Source organism: Prionailurus viverrinus, chromosome B4 (genome assembly GCF_022837055.1).
Source record: "Prionailurus viverrinus isolate Anna chromosome B4, UM_Priviv_1.0, whole genome shotgun sequence".
Lineage (NCBI taxonomy): Eukaryota > Metazoa > Chordata > Mammalia > Carnivora > Felidae > Prionailurus > Prionailurus viverrinus.
In genome coordinates, this window is record NC_062567.1 from 50,738,534 (window position 1) to 50,758,947 (window position 20,414).

The window sequence follows — 20,414 nt, forward strand, 5'->3', positions numbered from 1 at the left end:
GTGAAGGGAATTACGAGGTGCAGACTTCCAGTTATAAAATAAATAAGTCATGAGCATGTAAGGTAGAGCAAAGGGAATATTGTCACTAATATCATAACTGTACAGTAACTACACTTATGGTAAGCACTGCATAATGTATATAATTATTGAATCACTATTTTGTATACCTGACACTAACACAGTATTTTATGTCAACTATACTTCAACTTAAAAAAATCAAGTAAAATACTTAATAGTATCTAGGTCACTGTAAGTAAGTGACCCACTGTAAGTAAGTGACCCACTGTTTGCTGCCATCACTACAGTAATTATTATTTTATTTTTATTGATGCAGATCTAGGGACTTGCTTTTGTTAGTGCTGAAGATCTACATGGTAGGAAAAAAATGGCTTCTCTGAACTACAGAGTTTAGGGTGATAAAGGTATGCAAGAATGGTTCGTGATTATCTGCTTCAGCAGATATGTCAAGGGACACAGGCAAGAAAAATTCAAAAGGAGAATTCTCTGTGATATTGTAGCATTCTGAAGACTCAGAATATCCCCTCCTTATGTCCCTGATGTTCTTTGACTCTACTGAGTCTGATAGAATATGGGTAGTAGTTTCTTATCTCCTTTGTGGCCTCATGTAGAACTATGGCCTTTGAGTGTTCTTCATTTTTTCTACAAATTCTGAGATTGAAACTTGTCTATTGTATTTTCATGCTGTGTCTCATTCTAACATAGAACAAACTTCATGAGAAAGATGGAAGAAAGACAGGTCCTTGGAAAAGTCTTATAAGATACCCCTGATTGCAATAGTCTACCTAACAAAAGCCATTATTCGCTAACAACTTCAGAAAAATTAGATAGTAAAGGTATGATGGCATACAACAATACTAGAATATACGCATCTGAGAAGGGAGAACAAAGAGGAAATACTTTACCTGACTTCAAGACTTAAACTATAGTAATCAAGATAGTGTGGCGCAGGAATAAGGATCAGCAAATAGGTCAAATGGAATAGATCAGAAAGCCCCAATTTAGACCCGTGTCTACACCGTCACTGAATTTTCAACAAAGATGCCAGAGCATTCCAAGAGGGTTGGAAAAAAAATGAATTTCACCCCCTACTGCACACCGTATGAAACATGGTCCTGAGGTGGAGCATAAACCTAAATGTAAAAGCTAAAACAATAAAGGTTCTGAAAGAAAACAGAGGAAGATATATTTGTGACTTAGGAGAAAGCAAAGATTCCATAGGGATGTTAGCAATAACCATAAAAGAAAAAAAAAGCTAGGCTTTATCAAAAGTAAAGAATACAGGACGTTGGGTCAGATTTCATGGGTTCAAAGTCATGCGGCAAAATTTACCAGCTGTGTGCCTTAAGCCATTTACTTATCCCTTTTGTGCCTCCATTTCCTTTCTGCAAAGTAAGGATATGAGTAATGCAGTGATGTGCTGTAAAACCCGCCTCAGGATTGTGTAGGTTTAAAGGCGTTAGTACAAATAAGGTGCTTTCGGTGCTGTCCAGCACATGGCCACTCACACAGTAAACTTCATTCAGGCACTTGTTCAGCCATGAGAAGGTTCTTTCAAGGTCTTTGCCCCAGAAGCATGTTCTACAGACTGTTCACATTACCTGATTGGGCCTCTGGTTAGCATAGTTTAGTGCTGATTGAAATGGGAGACAGTGGAAGGAGGCATCTAAGGAGGAAAGCCACAGCTTCCTATGGAGATTGGACACACAAGATGTCCCCAGTCCTTCAGCACATGCTACTGTGCCATGTCCCACAGACACCACCTTGTTCTCAGGTGTCAGCTAACTTCTACCATGTGCCCATTCTGGAGTTAGTGTTTTGTCAGCTACTTGCTGGTTTAATGTGTTGGCGGATGCATAAAGGAAAAAGGAACATAATGTTGTATGATTTGTAAAAAGTATAAACTGCTGATCTACATATTATTACTGAGGAATTACTGAGCATAATATAAACCACAGGTCATAATTCTGTCTATTTTCTTGGGTTAAGAAATGTGTACTTTTCTCCATTTCATGATCTCACCTTCTTGGTGTGTCAGCTCATGAAAGCAGTTATTTCCCTACTCGCTTAGGAACATGCGCTCACATAGGACCCCTTTTTCCATTAGCAGGTTTCATCATAATCTGTTCTCTTGTAATTGCAGATGACACTACTCAAGTTACCTCTGATTATGAAACCAATAACAACAGCGATAGCAGTGATATTGTACAGAATGAAGATGAGACCGAGTGCCCGAGAGAGCCTCTAAGGAAAGCTTCGGCTTGTGGCACCTACACGTCTGAGACCATGATATTCCTGGTAGCCCCATATCACTGTGCTCATTCATTTACTTGAGAGATTGCCTTCTGTTACAGAAATTGACTTAGAAACGGATCCCTGAGTCGTTAGATTTACAGATGTATCTCTTTTGGAACACACATGTGTTATAGCCATACCTATGTGTGTCAGTATGTGTTTTCCTTATGCAAGTATATCAATCTCTTAATGATTCTATTATTTAGTGATTAAAACCATAAATATTCATGTCCACAAGTGATTACAGGTGTTTAATCCTAGAATCTAAAAATGTAAATCTAAAAGTGCATAGAAAAAAATTATTTCATCCAATAAAAAAATATTTTATAAACATCAGTAAAAGTGAAATATGTTAGTTGTCTTAGGGCTTCTGCTACTTTTTCCTAGCACTTCCTTTATTTAGAAAGCATGCCAATATTTATTTTCCTTATTGTATTAAGCTAGATTTATACTGACACTTGCTACCCGTTCAAATATCCTTTAATGATGACTGATCTGGGGTGTTTATAGAGATCCTTTTTTTTTTTTTTTTTTATAATTTTTTTTTCAACGTTTTTATTTTATTTTTGGGACAGAGAGAGACAGAGCATGAACGGGGGAGGGGCAGAGAGAGAGGGAGACACAGAATCGGAAACAGGCTCCAGGCTCCGAGCCATCAGCCCAGAGCCTGACGCGGGGCTCGAACTCACGGACCGCAAGATCGTGACCTGGCTGAAGTCGGACGCTTAACCGACTGCGCCACCCAGGCGCCCCTAGAGATCCTTTTAAAGAAGATAAAAGCATACATTTGAGTCTGATTAATCTTGGGGAGGCAGTAAATAGTAGAAAATAGTTCACTGTCATGTAATTATCCATTGTTGCTATTATCATTTTTATTTTACCTGAGTTACCATTTATACTTTTAATTTAAAGAGATTGTCAGATAATGTAATTTGCATGTTTCCTAATCCTCACTATCATTTTTTACTTTTACCTTTTGGTAAATGTACTCTTAAGAATATCCTCATTTAGAACATACCGTAAAATGTCTTTACATTTCTTTAGCGCGGGTTTCTTTATAAACCATACATCACATGAATTAAATAAAAATAGTGAAAAATGTGGCAGTTATCATAGGATTAATGCTGATTTTGAAACAATAATATAAATTTGGCCAAGTAGGGGGTGATTGACTCCTCCCCCATCATGGGTTTCTCTTGAAAGTCCAATATAAACCAGGAACCCTCCCAGAAAAATTTACATATACTTCTAAAGAGATAAGTTTATATACAATTTCAGAGCATCCTAAAGTCCTTTAGTCTTTATTGAAGAATCCCATAGTAGGTGAAAAGCAGTTCTATTAGGAAAGAAACATCCATTTTTTTCTGTGGCATATATGAACCAGCAATAGGCAGGCACCTAATACGCAAAATTCATGGTATGAAACAGCATTAGGACCTTCTCTCCTTACTTTTGGACCAATGTCTTATTCACCTTGCTTTTTTTTTTTTTAAGATCATTCATTCACCCTGAAGTTTTAAGTCCTTTATTTTTGTAAACTCAGTTGTTGAACAAAGCGCAAATTGCTTTGTAGAAAAAAATTACATGTTCTTAAAATATTTTCTTCTTCATTATAGGACAAACCAGTTCTTGCTCCTGAACCTCTGGTCATGGATAATTTGGACTCAATTATGGAGCAGCTAAATACTTGGAATTTTCCGATTTTTGATTTGGTGGAAAAAATAGGAAGAAAATGTGGCCGTATTCTTAGCCAGGTAAGGAATGCATTCATACGTGTGACTTTAAATGTAGGAAAAAAAAAAAAAAACTCCTTGGTTGGTTAAAGCTCTGTACATGCTTGACACTGGTGGTGGACTTCAGGTGGAGAAAGGAAATTTTAGTACCTCACATTCTGTAGATTCCTTGGTAGTGGGTCAACAAAAGAAGTTGGAATTTCAAGTGAGTGAATACCATAATGTACAATTAAAATACGTAGTTTTTTAAGACAGTGGAGAGGAACAGGGACAAAACAAATAAAAGCTGATACAAGCCCTCAAGATAAGAAAGCTACCTAATAATAAATAGTAATTTATTGTCCATAATTTTTTCCAATGACTAGTTTTTAATTTTTTTTTTAATATTTCAGTGTTTAGGTCTTACCAAAAGACCTAAAATTGTGCAGAAACACATTTCCTTCCATTGCTGTGAGAAACATATCAGAGTTCTCTGTTCTAATATAGAAGACACCATTAAGTATCACAAGAAATAGACTATGAACTATTGCTACTTAACAAGACTTTTTGTATATTTTCCTTAAGCTAGACGACTCTCAAGGCTTTCCACATTAAAAAATATATAAATTTGTGTCCTTGAAGGAGAAAGAAAACACAGAAATTAAGAATTTGAGTATGATCTCAATAAATGAAAAAAACAAAACAAAACACTGGAATTGTTCTGTTATCAAACACCTCTCAGAACACACCCTCAATGAAAGGGGCTAATACAATAATATTTATCAGCTTATGTAAAATGCTTCAAGTGTGTTCTCATAGATTGACTAAATATCACAGCAGAGATGCTAAGGACCACCAAATTAATATGAGACGTAGAATTCAAGACCCAGATTTTTGGAGCCACCAACATTTCCCTGGAAAACACTAGAAGAGAAATCACGTGTCATACTGATTTCTACTCCATGCATCAGAGACAGGCTTTCTTCAGACTTCTCAACAAGTATCTTAAGTGTGGAGTTTCAGGGTGAGGTTTCCTGATCCCTGAAGGTTTGAAGGAAGATGATAGAGGGGCCTTTCCTCTGTTTTTCAGATCCACAAATACAAAGTACTAGGCTAGTCTTCAAGAAGGAAAAGTAGGTCTGTGCCTTAAAGGGACTAGTAGGGAAGTTAGATATGTGTCAAAATAATGGCAGTTCAACTTCCTACGCAGAAAAGTGTGCTAAAATGATTGATGGCTTATGAAGGTCAAAATAATTATATGGTCTGTGTACCGTGTAGTTGCCTCTGCTAAACTGTCTTCTAACCATGAACACTGTGAGACCTAGGGTGACAGCCCTTGCACCTTTCCTACGAGTTAGTGGGCCCATTTTCTCCTCTCTTTCCTTCTCCTCAGTGCTAAGTAACCTCTTTTATGCTAGGTGATCGTGAAGACAGCTTTAAGGGCAGCTGTTTTTATCCAGTCCACCTTCACCTCACACCTCGGGACTCCTCCTGGGAGATTTTGTATCCCACTTTCTGAACCCCCTTGCAGACTGCACCTCTGAGGGAAGGATCTTACCTGGAAATACCCCTGGAATGGCACAGCAAGAGGAGATGGCGGTGGGCCCAGAACTCTGCTTTCCCTTTCACTGCAGTGTGTTTCCTGTGAAGAGAACATTTTCACATTGTTTGGTATTTGATACGTATGTCACAGACTCCCCCAAGCTCTGCAATTTAATCCTCTCAGTAACGTTGATGCAGGTATTCTGTTTAATCTCTGTTTTTCAGAAGAGGAAACCAAGGCTTAAAACAGCATATCCCATTCATCTAGCTATATAGTAAATATCGGACCTGTGATTTGAAACCCATACTTATTTTTTTAAGTTTATTTATTCAGTTTGAGAGAGAGAGAGTGAGAGCGGGAGCAGGGGAGGGGGAGAGAGACAGACAGACAGAGAGAGAGAGAGAGAGAGAGAGAGAGAGAATGAATATGAATGAATCCCAAGCAGGTTCCGCACTGTCGGTACAGAGCCCGGGGCTCGAACTCAGGAACCATGAGATCAGATCATGACCTGACCTGCTCTGAAATCAAAAGTCAGATGCTCAAATGACTGAGCCACTCAGGTGCCCCAGGAAATCCATACTATTGACTTTTGTTTACCTTCAGCTGTTTCTCAGCCCCTCATAAAACATTCACTTATTCTGTCTTCAAACTGGGAACAGAGAGCTTGAGCCAGTGGGAAAATGGTTATTGTAGTAGTTGGTTTCTTAGCTACAGTGACAGTATAGCAAATACTGTTCCAAGTACCTAGCTCCCCTTTAATTTCTGGGAACAAGGGGTGGGAATGTGACCCTTGACCAGCTTTGCCACAAAATGTTTTGTAAGAGTCCTGGATAGGAGTACACAATGGAAAAATTAGATGTAATGAACAATTAGATTGCAGTAAAATTCGCTAATGTTTTTTTTTTCCCAGTCATCTTTCAAAAATAAATACATAACTACATGATCCTTAGTACGTCACTATTTTGTCTTTCCGGTTTACAAAACATTGAACTTTGAGAAAATGCAGTTTTATTTGTCTTGCTGAGTAGAACTTTATGGGATTTTTTTTCTTTGATTGGAGTTTATAAGCACAAAATCATGAAATTTTCACTGTGTGAAAGGCATATTTTTTTTTTTTACCCTAGTAAGACTTTTGGGACAGCTGAAATGAATTAACTTGAACATTCCGAGAAATCACCTTTTGGCTGAAACTACACAGAAAAAATCTCACTTCAAAAGATTTTTAAAGAGACATATGTGCAATGGAAATGACTTTTCAGTCTCAATATACTGACTGCCTTTTTGATGACTATCATATTTACTTTAACAAATTTAAAAGGGCATGGTTCAGATTTCAGAAGAGTGCTTGCTTTTTCCAGTTACCAGTATTTACCTGGTTAATGGAATCTGTATTTGTAGTGTAAATTATTAGTGGTTGATTTGTAATGGCATCTTAGTGAAAATTCTTCTATTTTAAAACCATACTCTAAGATATCCTGTTGTCTTAATTTTTTCAATTCATCTTTCAAATGTTTAAGAGAGTAATGGGAAACTTTAGTTATTTGCAATCTTAAAAACATTGCTTTTCACATACCAGTGGTAGGATCTAACACAATTTAGAGCACAAAATTTGGAGCCAAAAAAGGCTTGGCTTGAATTTTGGTTCTGAAAATGTCAGCTGTGTGATCTCGGACAGGTCCCTGAAGTAACATGCATAGTTAAGCCCTTTAGGTATTTATAAGCGAGAACTCATATACAGACTAAAGCAGTAGTAAGGAGGAGCTAACTTAAAAAAAACAGCCTGAAATATTACAGAAACCTTAACTTCACTTTCTGTTGCATTTTTAAAGAGAGGAGGTGTGGATGTTATGTTCCAAACAAAAAGGGTAAAACCTCAATGTATTTTCCATTCAGAGTGGAGAAAAGCATATAGAAGTTGATGTACCTAGGGTGTAATCTGTTTCCAACAGCAGCTACGGTGATGCTTTTAAAACAGAAGTCAAATAAAGTTACTTCCCTGCTCTAATCTCTTCCAGGGTTTCCCTACCTCACTTAGAGTAAAAATCTTACAATGGTCAGTCTAGCTGTCAAACCCCCAATATTGCATCCTGCCCAATCCCACTCTGCTGTTACTAACATAAATTCTACTCCTGTCCTCATTCATTCTGTTTTAGCCATGCTGGCCTTCTTGCTCTTTCTTGAGCACAGCAAGCATACCTCAGGGCCTTTGCACAGGCCTTTTTCTCTGTATGAAAAACTCTTTTCTCAGATATCCGTGTACTTCAGTCTACATATCCTTCAATTTTTTACTCAAATGTCACCTTGGATATGTCTGCTCTAACCACCATACTTAAAAAAGCAAATTCCATAGCTTCTCTGGTATTCTCAGTCCTCCACCCCTGCTCCCCTCCCCCCCCTTTTTTTTTACATATTACTTACTACCTTTTGTCATAGTGTATACCTTATTATATCTGCTGTTTACTTCCCTTCCCTGCTATACCGTAAGCTCCCTGAAGGAAGAGATCTTTGTTTTGTTTACCTGTATATATGCCTCATATGCAGAAAATTGTCTGGAACGTGGTAAGGGCTCAATAGATATATGCTGAATGAATAACTCTCCTTTTTAGTTATGCCAGCCTAAAGAAGTAAACCGAGGCAAGCTCAAAATTGTCAAAAAGATGAGTTTATTCAGGAATAACAGGCATACTGCGATTTTGGATATGCAAACTATAGCAAACTATCATGAGTCCCTTGAGGGTTTGGGGTGGGCTGTTATCTATGGGCAGGAAATGTAAAAAGGGGATAGTTCAATTAGAGACTGTTAAAATAAAAAACAAATGGGACCAGGTTTGAAAATTCCTCAAGCAGACGAAACCAGTGCAGTCATACAAACAAAGCTCAAGTCAGTTTATTTTGTGAGACCAGGCCGACCCTGACCATTCCTTGTTCACGCCTCTGGAAACCATAAGTACAACTTCCCAAGGTTGATAACGAGGCAACTCTTGATCAACTACCTATCACTTAAGAAAATTCCAGTGTTACCACTTTTTTTGTAAATCAATCATTTATGGGAAATCAGTCTGTCTTTAAATTGTATTTTTCTGACAGCATATGTGTGTGATTTTTTTTTTGTTTTATATCCTTCTGTTTCATTTTAGATAGAAATTCCTTTAGAGATATATATACACACACACACATATGTTAAACACTGAGTACATAATTAAAGGAATATCATTGAGGGGCACCTGGGTGGCTCAGTTGGATTAGCATCCGACTCTTGATTGCAGCTCGGGTCAAGATCTCATGGTAAATGGGTTCAAGCCCCTCATCAGGCTCTGCTCTGACAGCATGGAGCCTGCTTGGGATTCTCTGTCTCCCTCTCTCTCTGCTCCTCCCCCTCTCACCCACTGTCTTTCTCTCTTTCTCTCTCTCTCTCTCTCTCTCTCTCTCTCTCTCTCTCAAATTAAATAAGCTTCAAAATGGAATGTCATTGACTTTAAATAAGTTTAAATAAATTTAAAGTCAAATGACAAAAGATAGGAATTTATGAAACTATATCAAAGCTTTGGAAGAAATATTTCAAGACAATTTTTTTTAATATATGAAATTTATTGTCAAATTGGTTTCCATACAACACCCAGTGCTCATCCCAAAAGGTGCCCTCCTCAATACCCATCACCCACCCTCCCCTCCCTCCCACCCCCCATCAACCCTCAGTTTGTTCTCAGTTTTTAACAGTCTCAAGACAATTTTAAGAAGAGATGCAGATAATAAAAATGATGAATAATTCTTTCATAAGGTCTCCTGAGTTATAACCAACTCTGTACCTTTGTACAGATACGAAGTAAGGCCACTTGAAATGGTGCTGTCCTCCATTCTGCCATGTGAATAACCATTTCTCTCCCCATTACCGCCTGTGCCTTTATCATTTTTTTCTCCATCATTTGCCTGTCAAATATGCCAATTGCATGCAAAGGTATTCACTGACTTTGAGTTGCCAGAGCTGTGAATGCAACTGAAAGGAGAATAGATATTTGGAGGAGAAAGAGAAGACATGTGAGAAAAAAATAATTTAGATGGCATTTATACTGCAGTAGAATAAATTGGTTTCTCTGTACATTTAGTCAAGGTAACCCTTTTTCTGTCTCATAATTCTTTCCCCTTCTCTAAGGTACAGCTATGAATCCTTTATCCTCTGGAATTTCTTTTTCAATAAACATTAGTCAAATTAAAGCCTTTTCTCATTTGTTAGTGCTTATGTTATGCACTTTGCAGTCAGCAATTTAGGAAGTAGTGTTGCCTAGCAGTTGATATCACACACAATTGATTGCCTTGGTATGTTTCTGCAGTGTATATACTGTTGTTTGAGTTGGTTGTTTTCTTGGTTGCATATCCCAACATTTAAAAACAGATTAAGTACCCCTTGTGGTCAGGGACTGCAAGGGCTAGACACACAAAGTTCCTCAATAGTTACTTGACTTATTATTCCCAATAGGTGTCTCTACTAGCTATGAATTATTTGGTGTTTTATAAAGCTTGTGCTTCTGCTTATAGGTATCATACAGACTTTTTGAAGACATGGGCCTCTTTGAAGCTTTCAAAATTCCAGTTAGGGAATTTATGAATTATTTTCATGCTTTGGAGATCGGATACAGGGAAATTCCTTGTAAGTATAAGTTATTTGTGAAATAACACTTTAAAATCTGTCAAATTTTCTGTGGGTAGTGAGATATTGAATTGTTAGCAGCTAGCAGAGAATTCCTCATGGTAAAAACAGTGTGTGGCCACATGCTATAGTGATTAGGAGAGAATAGCCTGTTTCAGAATCCCAGCCCCTACATTTATCAGCTGTGGAAGACCATGGGTCTTACTTAACCTCTGCATGCCTCATTTCTCAATCTGTGAAATGGGGATCATAATATCTGCTTTGTAGGATTGTTATGAGGGTAAAATGAGGTAATAATTCTAAAGGAGTTATACTAGTGCCTTCACCTAGTAAGACATTTAAGTGTGTGCCCCACAAATAATTAAATGTTAAATTTATTGCTCATTTTATTACGTACTCCTTTTATTGGGTGAGTTCAACTTTTGTTCTGGCATCTGCAGAGTTAAAACATTAACTCTTGATATTCTTGAATATAACAAAAACCTGCCTGGGTGTTGAGGGACAGGTGGGTGATGGTATAATTAATAAAATACACAAGAGGCACTCCTGAGTGGTTGCAAAGAAATTATTAGAAGCCTTTAAAATCAGATAAATGTGAAGACCAAAGGAAGATTTTGTGAACCAAGTATTCATGTTTGTGAACTTTAAATATTATGAGCATAGTTTGTGATTTATAATAATGCAAAATAGAACAGAGGGAAGATGTTAAATTTCCAATATGGAGCATTGCAGGTTTCATCTGAACATCATCCTAAATGCTACAAAATATATGGAATGGAAGAAAATGTCCAAAAACCCAGTCATAGAAATTGTGAAAATGTGCAGAAATCACGTGGTACTTTTAGAAAATAAATGGCATACAACAAGAGAAATAGGCATCATATATTGGTTGAGGCATGTCTTAGAAACGTGTTGTTCAAATCATGTTCTAAGTTTTAAGTTTTAAATTTTCTTTTATACACCTTAGACTTTAGAATCCCATGTCTTTTTCTAGTTGCAAAGAGCTGAAGTTAAATAAAAATTCCATGCAGACAAATAAAGTTCAGGTATTTCCAGACATTAAACTAGTGATCCATTATTAACATACTGTTTTTCAAAATGCCATCTGATTGGAACAAAAATGCACACCTAATGGCATGTGATAGGAAAAGAGAATGAAGAATTGGATCCACAATGAGATTTGTTGGAGAATATGGGACCCAAATGCAGGCAAAACAGGACAGTGGGTGTAGAGGAAAGAGGAACTTAAGAACACTGGTCCCCTTGGGAAGGTCTGGCCAATAGGGCCATGGAAATTGAGAGAGAAATATGAAAAAGGAGTAGTTGAAAGGATCTCAAGATAAGCTTTGCTTTCTTAATACCATTTTCCCAGGGCTCCCCTGGTTGGATGCCAGTGATTGACATAAGTGTTACTGATTTTTCAACAGCTAGTCACCAGACTAAATTTACAAATTGCTGTATTTCCAAATATATTTTAGTAACATAATCAGTGATAGCCAAGTCCAGGGAGTACAAATTGATATAATAACTACTAACTTTTCTCTAGGCAGTGTGTCATTAAATCGTAGGGAAAGTTGACTAGTATTTAAATGTATAAAGAAGTTTCCAGAGTCTAAATTTTATTATTCATGCTTATAGTTTTTATTTTACAAGTGAATGGATTTTTTTCCCTGAAAGAGTGGGTTCTTCATTCCATGTGAAAAGAATTTGTTTATTATAAACCTGCCTATTCTATTAGGGGTCCCAGACACTTTCCATAAAGGGAATTCACTGATATCTTCTCACAGGAAAGTTTTAGCTTGATTGGTGATCACTTTTCAATAGTAATTCTTTGCATATGGTTGTGTTGTAAATTTCAACTAATATAGATATTTATTAAAAGTTTTGTTTATCATTAATTATAATTATGCTACATAAAAATTTGTTTTATGTGTCCTTAACTTTAATACATATTCCTGGAGAACTATGTTTCTAATAGCTCTATCTAAATAAACCCATACCTAAATGAAAAAGCTCAAGAGTAACTAAAATGGGTTAGATTAACTTTAATATGACAGTCACCTAAAATAATAGAAACTAAACTGTATTAGACTTCTAAGTACACCTTTAATAATTTTTAAAAGAAGCGGGAAAATGTGAAAGCATTTATTTATTGATTGGTTGAAAGCATGAGAGGGGAGAGGAGCGGACAGAATCTCAAGCAGGCTCCCACACTGACAACGGAGAGCCCCACACAGGGCTTGATCCCCCAATCCTCAGATCATGACCCTAAATCAAGAGTTGGATGCTCAACTGACTAAGCCACCCAGGTACCCAAAAATATTTTAAATTTGTACCCAGAACCCTTATTAAAATTTGAAGAATCTAGATTTAAAAATAGGGGCGACTGGTGGCTCAGTCGGTTAAGTATCCCGACTTCGGCTCAGGTCATGATCTCACAGTTTGTGGGTTCGAGCCCTGCGTCGGGCTCTCCATTGTCAGCGTGGAGTCTGCTTTGGATCCTCTATCTCCCTCTCTCTCTGCCCCTCCCCTGCTGGTACCCCCCCCCCCCAGTTCTCTCTGTTTCTCTCTCTCTCTCTCTCTCTCACATACACACACACACTAAATAAACTTTTTAAAAAATAAAATAAAATAGACATGGGTAGCTAGGTAGATATGACAAGGTATAGATGTAGGCAACTCACTGACAGAAATATGATACCAAATATATACTTGCTCAGTAAAGATTTGGATAGATTAAGGTATAGTTTATATTCAATTGCACAGAGAGATAATGTTTAATATTGTTCACAGTCCTTTTCAATTGGACATACTGGCAGGTAAAGAAGATAAATCATCAGGTGATATTCATTAGCAAATTCAAAGTTACTTTTGAGAGTGCTTTTTCTCTTTTCGGAGAATTTCATCTCTAAAATATATGTTACCTAGCACCTCTCATTCTTGTTACTGAAGTTGGAGAAATGGGTACGATGTCTCAGAAATACCTGTGATCAGGTACTATTTAATGGCAGTAAGAGAATAATCTTGCTCGATCTGTGTTCAGTTCAGCTGAGCTGTATGTCATGTGCCCACCAATTCTAAAGTAGATCCTGAGGTGACACAGCATAAGCTGGAAAGGCAGAAATATTACAGTATTTGCTATATTCCAAAGGGGAAAATATTTACATTGTCACTTTTCTTCTTTTAACACTTTTCCATCGGCACATAGACAGAATTTTAAATTGAAAATCTATAGGCCTAAAAATGTATGAATTTTACGTATAACTCCAACCCTGCATGCCAGTTTGCTTCAACTCTCTGCTTGAGGGATCAGGAGAAAGTTGAGAAAACAAGTGTCTCAAGACAGAAGAGGGAGATGGACAGGCTTTGGGTATGGGGTAGGGCCTATTATGTGTTAGTGTGTGTGCATGTGCGTTTATGTGTTGTCAGAGAGGCAGGGGGGCTTACCAGATGGGAGGGGGAACCACCGAGGGGGTTGGAGGTTTGTCCAAAATGCAGAGATGAAGGAAGAAGGATGACAGCAATGATAGCTCTGATGCTGTTACTTATCCCTCTCAGTTGCCTACAAGAAGAGGAATATTTAAGCACGTTTGTGTGTCCTACAAAATCCCCTATGTGGACCTAGCTGGCTTATTTCCTGGGTGCTTTTGCTCCGGAGTTGGTCATCAGAAAGCTGATGGCGAGAACAGCAGCAATGTTAGCACTTGACACAATACTTGCACATAATACGTGCTAAGTAAATGTTTATTTAATAAACATGTTATTGACTGCTTAGAAGGCAGGTGATTTTCCATCGTGCATATGTGACAGTGACAGTGTTATTCTTCTGGATCTACACATGCATAACTGGAGATACTTTTTTTTTAAGGAGTTAGGTTTGGTTAGCTATTGTTTTAAGTATTTCTGAACCTATATTCAAAAGCAAAGGGGGTATTTATTTCCATATACTGTCTTTACCTAATTTTTAAATCAAGATTATTCTAGCCTCATAAAATGAGTCAGGCAGCTTCCCTCCTTTTTTATATTTTCAGTACCAGATTATTTAGATAAGATTATTCATTGAAAATTCACAGAAGTTACCTGTGAAGCCTTCTGGCCCTGGGCCTTGGGGTGGGGAATAGGGCAGGAAGCAGTAACTCCACAGGTTTATCTGTACTTGATGTTGTCTGTCACCCCAAACAGACTCTGCCAACACCCTGATCCTGCCCGCATCCGCCCTTCATGATGCTGGATGCATACACAGGTTTCTGTGACTTGGAAGAGGACTGGGAACTACTTGCACACAGTCATTTTCCAAGCTTGCCACAAAGGGGGAGAAAAGAACTTAGAAGCTCTCTCCTGATATATCCCCTAACAGTGGCAGCCTGGGCAGTTTCTCCCTCTACCGGAACATCACTGCCTTCTCTGTCCCCCAAGGGTTTAGCATAGCTGTTATTTTTAGGTCTTCAGTGTTTAACAAATCCAGGATGGATTTTGGAAGAAAATTGGTGATCTGTACCATCTTGTTCCAACAGCAATAATTTATTTTATGTGACTTATATTAACTGCAAGCTTACTATGTGTCAGGAGTTTAAAAATACGTCCTCTGTAATTCTCACAATTGTACCATTGTGCTATAATAAGGCACCATTATTTAATATGTCTATACTTTCAAGATTAGGAAATGAGACTGAGAATTTTAACTCACTTAAGGTAACCCACGTAATACTATCAGAAAAGAGACAAAATCAGATCTCACCTAAATCCAGAAACGTTTAGTGTGATCAATTTTGTACATGGCACAGGTGTGGATGTAAAATATAATGGCCTTGGATGACTTGAGATAGTCCATATGCAGAGATACAGACTCCAGTTTCAATACAGTTGTTCTTTAGGGCACTAGATAATATCTGGCAATGGCAAAGGGCACAGGTTTTCCTCTTTTCCTCCTTTGGAGCCTGGGTTATCTGTTTCTCAAAGCTCTTCTGAACACATCTTCTCAAGTCCTCACAAGGCCCCTTGACTGAATTGCTGGGGTGTTTACGTAAGATCTAGCTACATGTCCTCACATAAAGACTGACTCTTAAGAGTTACCAGAAATGTAGGAGAATAGGCACTATCTCCACACATTCCCTCCGTGTGCCCACCAACACAGTGTCAGTTTTTTCTTTCTTCCCTGAACAGGGACCAGATGTTTCTCTCCAAGTCCCATTATTATTCTCATTTTTCTCTCTCTCTTTTCTCTTCATCTGTTGAGTATTATTCAGAGATATAATCTATATTGGAGGAGACTGTATGATCGTTGGCCATTGGAAATAAAGTATGTAAAGTTAGTAGACTTAGGGTAAGGCATAGCACTCAATGAAATACTATGAAGGGCCAGTAGACAAGAGAAAAACTTGGAAGAATTGCACCAGAAAAAGAAGGTGAGCCAAGAGCACACTGGGCCTTTTGTCACGGTTCAGTAGAAGCTGAGGTGCACACATAGAATAGACCCCCTTCCTGTGATATGACATTGTTAACTAGAGGTTGTGGTTTTCCCATAGATTTTGCTCTATGGTCAATGACTCAACTCCCTACATTAATGTACAAAGAGGCTTTTATTGTTCTCTGTAGATATGTCCTAGAGCTGTATTCCCAAACTGAACATCATTGATTCTTGTTCTTGATTTTTGCTTTGTGGATTTAATCTACATATAAAAGATATATCAGTAACTTTTAACCAGTGTTTTAAGTTTGATACAAAAGAATAGTACTATGTTTTATTCACAGAATATATTTGCATGCTATTTATCAGAGATGAGATATTGGGTGATATAGGCCATTGATCTGACCTATTTGAAGTATGTCACAGGTCTTTATTTTATTTTGGTCCTCTGCATAATCTTATAGGAGCATGGAAATATATATAAAGGTAAACATTACAGGGGTTTCACATATGTTTTCTTTATATGTTAGGTTTCTGGTAGACTTTATACTTTCTTTATATGTTAGGTTTCTGGTAGACTCTGCACACAGATTTTTCCACTTCAGACATCTGCATGAATAATGAATGTTGTGTGTGCTTTTTTTTTTTCTTGTCACTATGGATATTTTGGAGTAATGGAAGAGTAATCAAAGAGTATTTGTCCTTGAATGGCTGCTTTTTGCTGGGGTATTAAAATGTTAAGACTAAAATGTTTATCCAGTAGATGGCACTCTTAGTCCTTGGACCCCAAGTTCACAAATTAATGACTGTTCCCTTTGCATTGGTTAAAGATCATAACAGAATCCATGCCACTGACGTCTTACATGCTGTTTGGTATCTTACTACACAACCTATTCCAGGCCACTCAACTGTGATTAATGATCACGGATCAGCAAGTGATTCAGGTACGTGTTAAGTATATCGGTGCTTCTTTGTAACTGTGGGGGGAAAAGTATTTCTTTAAAAAAGGAAGTCAAGACAAATGGTATCGCTTTAATACTTTTTAAAACTTTCTGTTACTTTCATTTTCTCTTCTCAGATTCTGACAGTGGGTTTACACATGGACATATGGGATATGTATTCTCAAAAATGTATAATGTGCCTGATGATAAATACGGATGTCTCTCTGGAAATATCCCTGCCTTAGAGTTAATGGCCCTGTATGTAGCTGCAGCCATGCATGATTATGATCACCCAGGAAGGACTAATGCTTTCCTGGTTGCAACTAGTGCTCCTCAGGTAAATCTTTCAATTTTGATTACAAGAGATAATTCAATTTAGAGATTTTTCCAAAGGAAATTTATTTTATAAATTTGACTTATAATAGGGACCAAATGAATATGAGCCAAGCTATATTTAGCCCTAGGAAAAAATTCTTACAGACCAAGCTAATTTTGAAAATATATCATGTTTGTTCCAAGATATTAATGGCAGGCATGCAACTTTATTACCCATGGGACTCCCTTGTCAGTTTTCTTAAGAAGAAAAGCTAGTTGAATTCATATTAATGAACCTTCTCAACAAAGAAAATCAAACCTATACTAAAGTCTCTTTTTTGGAAAGATTAGAGAACCCAGCCTTTCTTGGACTTTTAAGAATATGGGGCTTATTTGTATATAAATCCTATTCATTTGAGATATATTCATTATAACAACCATGATTCTTATGACATTTCTATTGATTAGGATTTAAACATCAACTTATTTCATTCATTTGAAGGAATTTTTTTTTATCTGAACATAGTATTCAAAAAACAATAACTTTAAAGAAGTTCATTTTCATATATATTTAAAGTTAAGTCAAAAATTAGTCACTGAGTATCTCAGCATCTCCATTTATACAATTAAACTCAGTAAGTTTCTCCTTCATTTAATTAGCTGGATCCATGTTACTAAGTATTCTGAGATCCTGTTTTTCTTTCTAGAGGATCTAGAAGACAATCTGGTCTCATACATTTTTTTGTTTTTTTCTTGTTTGACTTTTGTCCTTTACCCAACCCCTATCCATTTCCACCTGTCATATAGACTAGACTAGATTTTCCTCTAATCTATATGTTAAAAAAGTATCCTGATATTTTTTCCCTACTTATTTTAAACTTATTCCAGCATGTCCTCCTTACTCCAGAATTATTTTCCCTAAAGATGGGCAAATCATTTTGCCAGCACCATTTGTCATGCATATTTTCCTACACATGTATGCATTTTTACTTAATTCAATGTAAATTTTCATGTGCTCAGGCTCTCCTTTTTATCCTTATGCCTTTTAACCCTGTATTGTCACCTATCTGACACACTAACCTTCAAGCAGTTTTTAGGCAACTTCCTTCTCTTTTGCAATGTCCTTGAGCATTATTAGAGAATTCCAAGCAGATATTTATTATATACCTTCAATTACTACTTTAAGGATGATGTTTTCAATGGCTGCTTGTGAGGTGAGAATGTTTTAAATTATGAGCTTTTCAGGGATTCCATTCGTATGTATTAGTTATATGTGTTTAAGAAAAGGTAATTCTTACTCTAGATGCAGAAAGTAACTGAGTTACCTCCTAGGGATTTTAGTGTATTTGGATTGTTTTAAATGGTTAAATTCCTGTGCAAAGAAATCTGATAAAAGCTAACTCTAAGCCCCTCATTTGCAAGAGTTTAGAATAAAGTTCAAGGAAATGAACTTCATCTTATAAAAAAGGAAATTTAACCAAGAAAAGTAACCATCAATCAATGTAATTACAATATATAATTCTTAATAACCAACAGTCACAAGATTAAATTTCTGTGTTCTGTGAAAAAAGAGAATTCCGAAAGCTTTGCATACTCATGTATTATTATTATTTTTTTTTAACTTAAAAGTTGAACTCTTCAGTCTCTTACTTATTTGCTTAGGCGGTGCTCTATAATGATCGTTCAGTTTTGGAGAACCATCATGCAGCTGCTGCATGGAATCTTTTCATGTCCCGGCCAGAGTACAACTTCTTAGTTAATCTTGACCATGTGGAATTTAAGCATTTTCGTTTCCTCGTCATTGAAGCAATTTTGGCCACTGACCTGAAGAAACACTTTGATTTCGTAGCCAAATTTAATGCCAAGGTAAGTAGATTTGTACCAGTCTTCATTTTATGACCATATTGAAAGATGTCATGGAATCAAAGTGTGGAACAAAATTCATTGCTTTCACCTTTTATATGTCAAATGTGAAAATAAAGTGCAATAAAATGATTAACCAGAAGCAGATATATAGACATTGGTCCCAATCTAGAAATCTGAGAAGTTGAGGTGCTGTTTATGTGTGTGTGTGTGTGTGTGTGTGTGTGTGTGTGTGTGTACACATACATACATTTTGTGCTGCAGAGAAATAAAACTCTCAGTGTCATTGGGTTTTTGTTTGATTTAATTTACTCTCACCTCTGTAGCATATTAACATAAATTATCTGACTGTAGAAAAGGTCAAAACCTCAAAACAAAATTTCATACTTCAAACATAAACACCAAAATTTAACTTAAGAAAATTTCTTACCGTTTGTAGCTATATTTATTTACTGGTAATTGGTAATATATGCTAATTTTATTTATTTGTTTATTTAGAGAGCATGAGCAGGGGAGAGAGGCAAAGGGGGAAATAAAGACAATCTTAAGCAGCTCCACGCTCAACATGGAGCCCAACACAGGGCTCAATCCCACAACCCTGGGATCATGACTTGAGCCAAAATCAAGAGTCAGATGCTCAACCGACTGAGCCACTCAGGCATCTCTTTTTATTTATTTATTTATCCACTTTAATTTACAGCCTCTTTACATATATATGCTAATTTTTTTAATTATTTTTTTAACATTTATTTATTTTTTTTGAGACAGAGAGAGACAGAGAGAGACAGAGCATGAATGGGGGAGGGTCAGAGAGAGAGAGAGAGAGAGAGAGAGAGAGAGAGAGAGAGACAGAATCTGAAACAGGCTCCAGGCTCTGAGCGGTCAGCACAGAGCCCCACGCAGGGCTCGAACTCACAGACCGCAAGATCATGACCTGAGCCGAAGTCGGACGCTTAACCGACTAAGCCACCCAGACGCCCCTATGCTAATTTTAAGTAGCATTATTTTCACTTCAATAATTAATAATTATTTTGTCCATCATTTCTTATTTTAGTCTTCCGATAAGCTATTTTACTGTTATGCAAGCCAATAATGTTATTTTAAATAACTACGAAGTTCTTCATTTCTTGGTATTCTGATCTCTACATGTTAGGAAGATAATAAATATTGTTTATCTGTTCAACTTTTGCTTTCATTGAGGCAAAACACATTTTAACTTTGCCCCTCAAACAGGTTAATGATGATGTTGGAATAGATTGGACCAATGAAAATGATCGTCTACTGGTTTGTCAAATGTGTATAAAGTTGGCTGATATCAATGGGCCAGCTAAATGTAAAGAGCTCCATCTCCAGTGGACAGAGGGTATTGTCAACGAATTTTATGAACAGGTAACTAACTTAACTGTTTATCTTAATTCCTACTTAGGCTGCTCATAAATTCAGAAAAGCTTCCAAAAGCTGTAAAATGTGATCAGTCTCTTTCATATTCATACATCAGAAAATGCGCTGACTAAAAACTCTAAACATACACAATTTGCAAGGATTGTGGGAGGGGAAGGAGAAGATACTGAGATAATGAAATGACTTAGCCATTAGGAACACCATTGACATATTGTTTTTTTTTTATAAACTGATTATAAGGTAGTTTATATGGGTGAATGCATATCAGATTAAG

General features: G+C 36.9%; 1 protein-coding gene across 2 annotated transcripts in view; it reads left to right on the top strand.

The window, feature by feature from the left end:
* PDE3A (phosphodiesterase 3A) overlaps positions 1-20,414 on the top strand; it is a 311,245-nt gene that overhangs the window by 274,755 nt on the left and 16,076 nt on the right. For both annotated transcript variants that reach the window (XM_047866450.1, XM_047866451.1), the window contains exons 8-14: positions 2,162-2,316; positions 3,930-4,067; positions 10,102-10,213; positions 16,451-16,564; positions 16,699-16,898; positions 18,539-18,742; positions 19,973-20,128. In XM_047866450.1, coding sequence (XP_047722406.1) covers positions 2,162-2,316; positions 3,930-4,067; positions 10,102-10,213; positions 16,451-16,564; positions 16,699-16,898; positions 18,539-18,742; positions 19,973-20,128 — 1,079 coding nt within the window. The remainder of the gene's footprint in view (positions 1-2,161; positions 2,317-3,929; positions 4,068-10,101; positions 10,214-16,450; positions 16,565-16,698; positions 16,899-18,538; positions 18,743-19,972; positions 20,129-20,414) is intronic.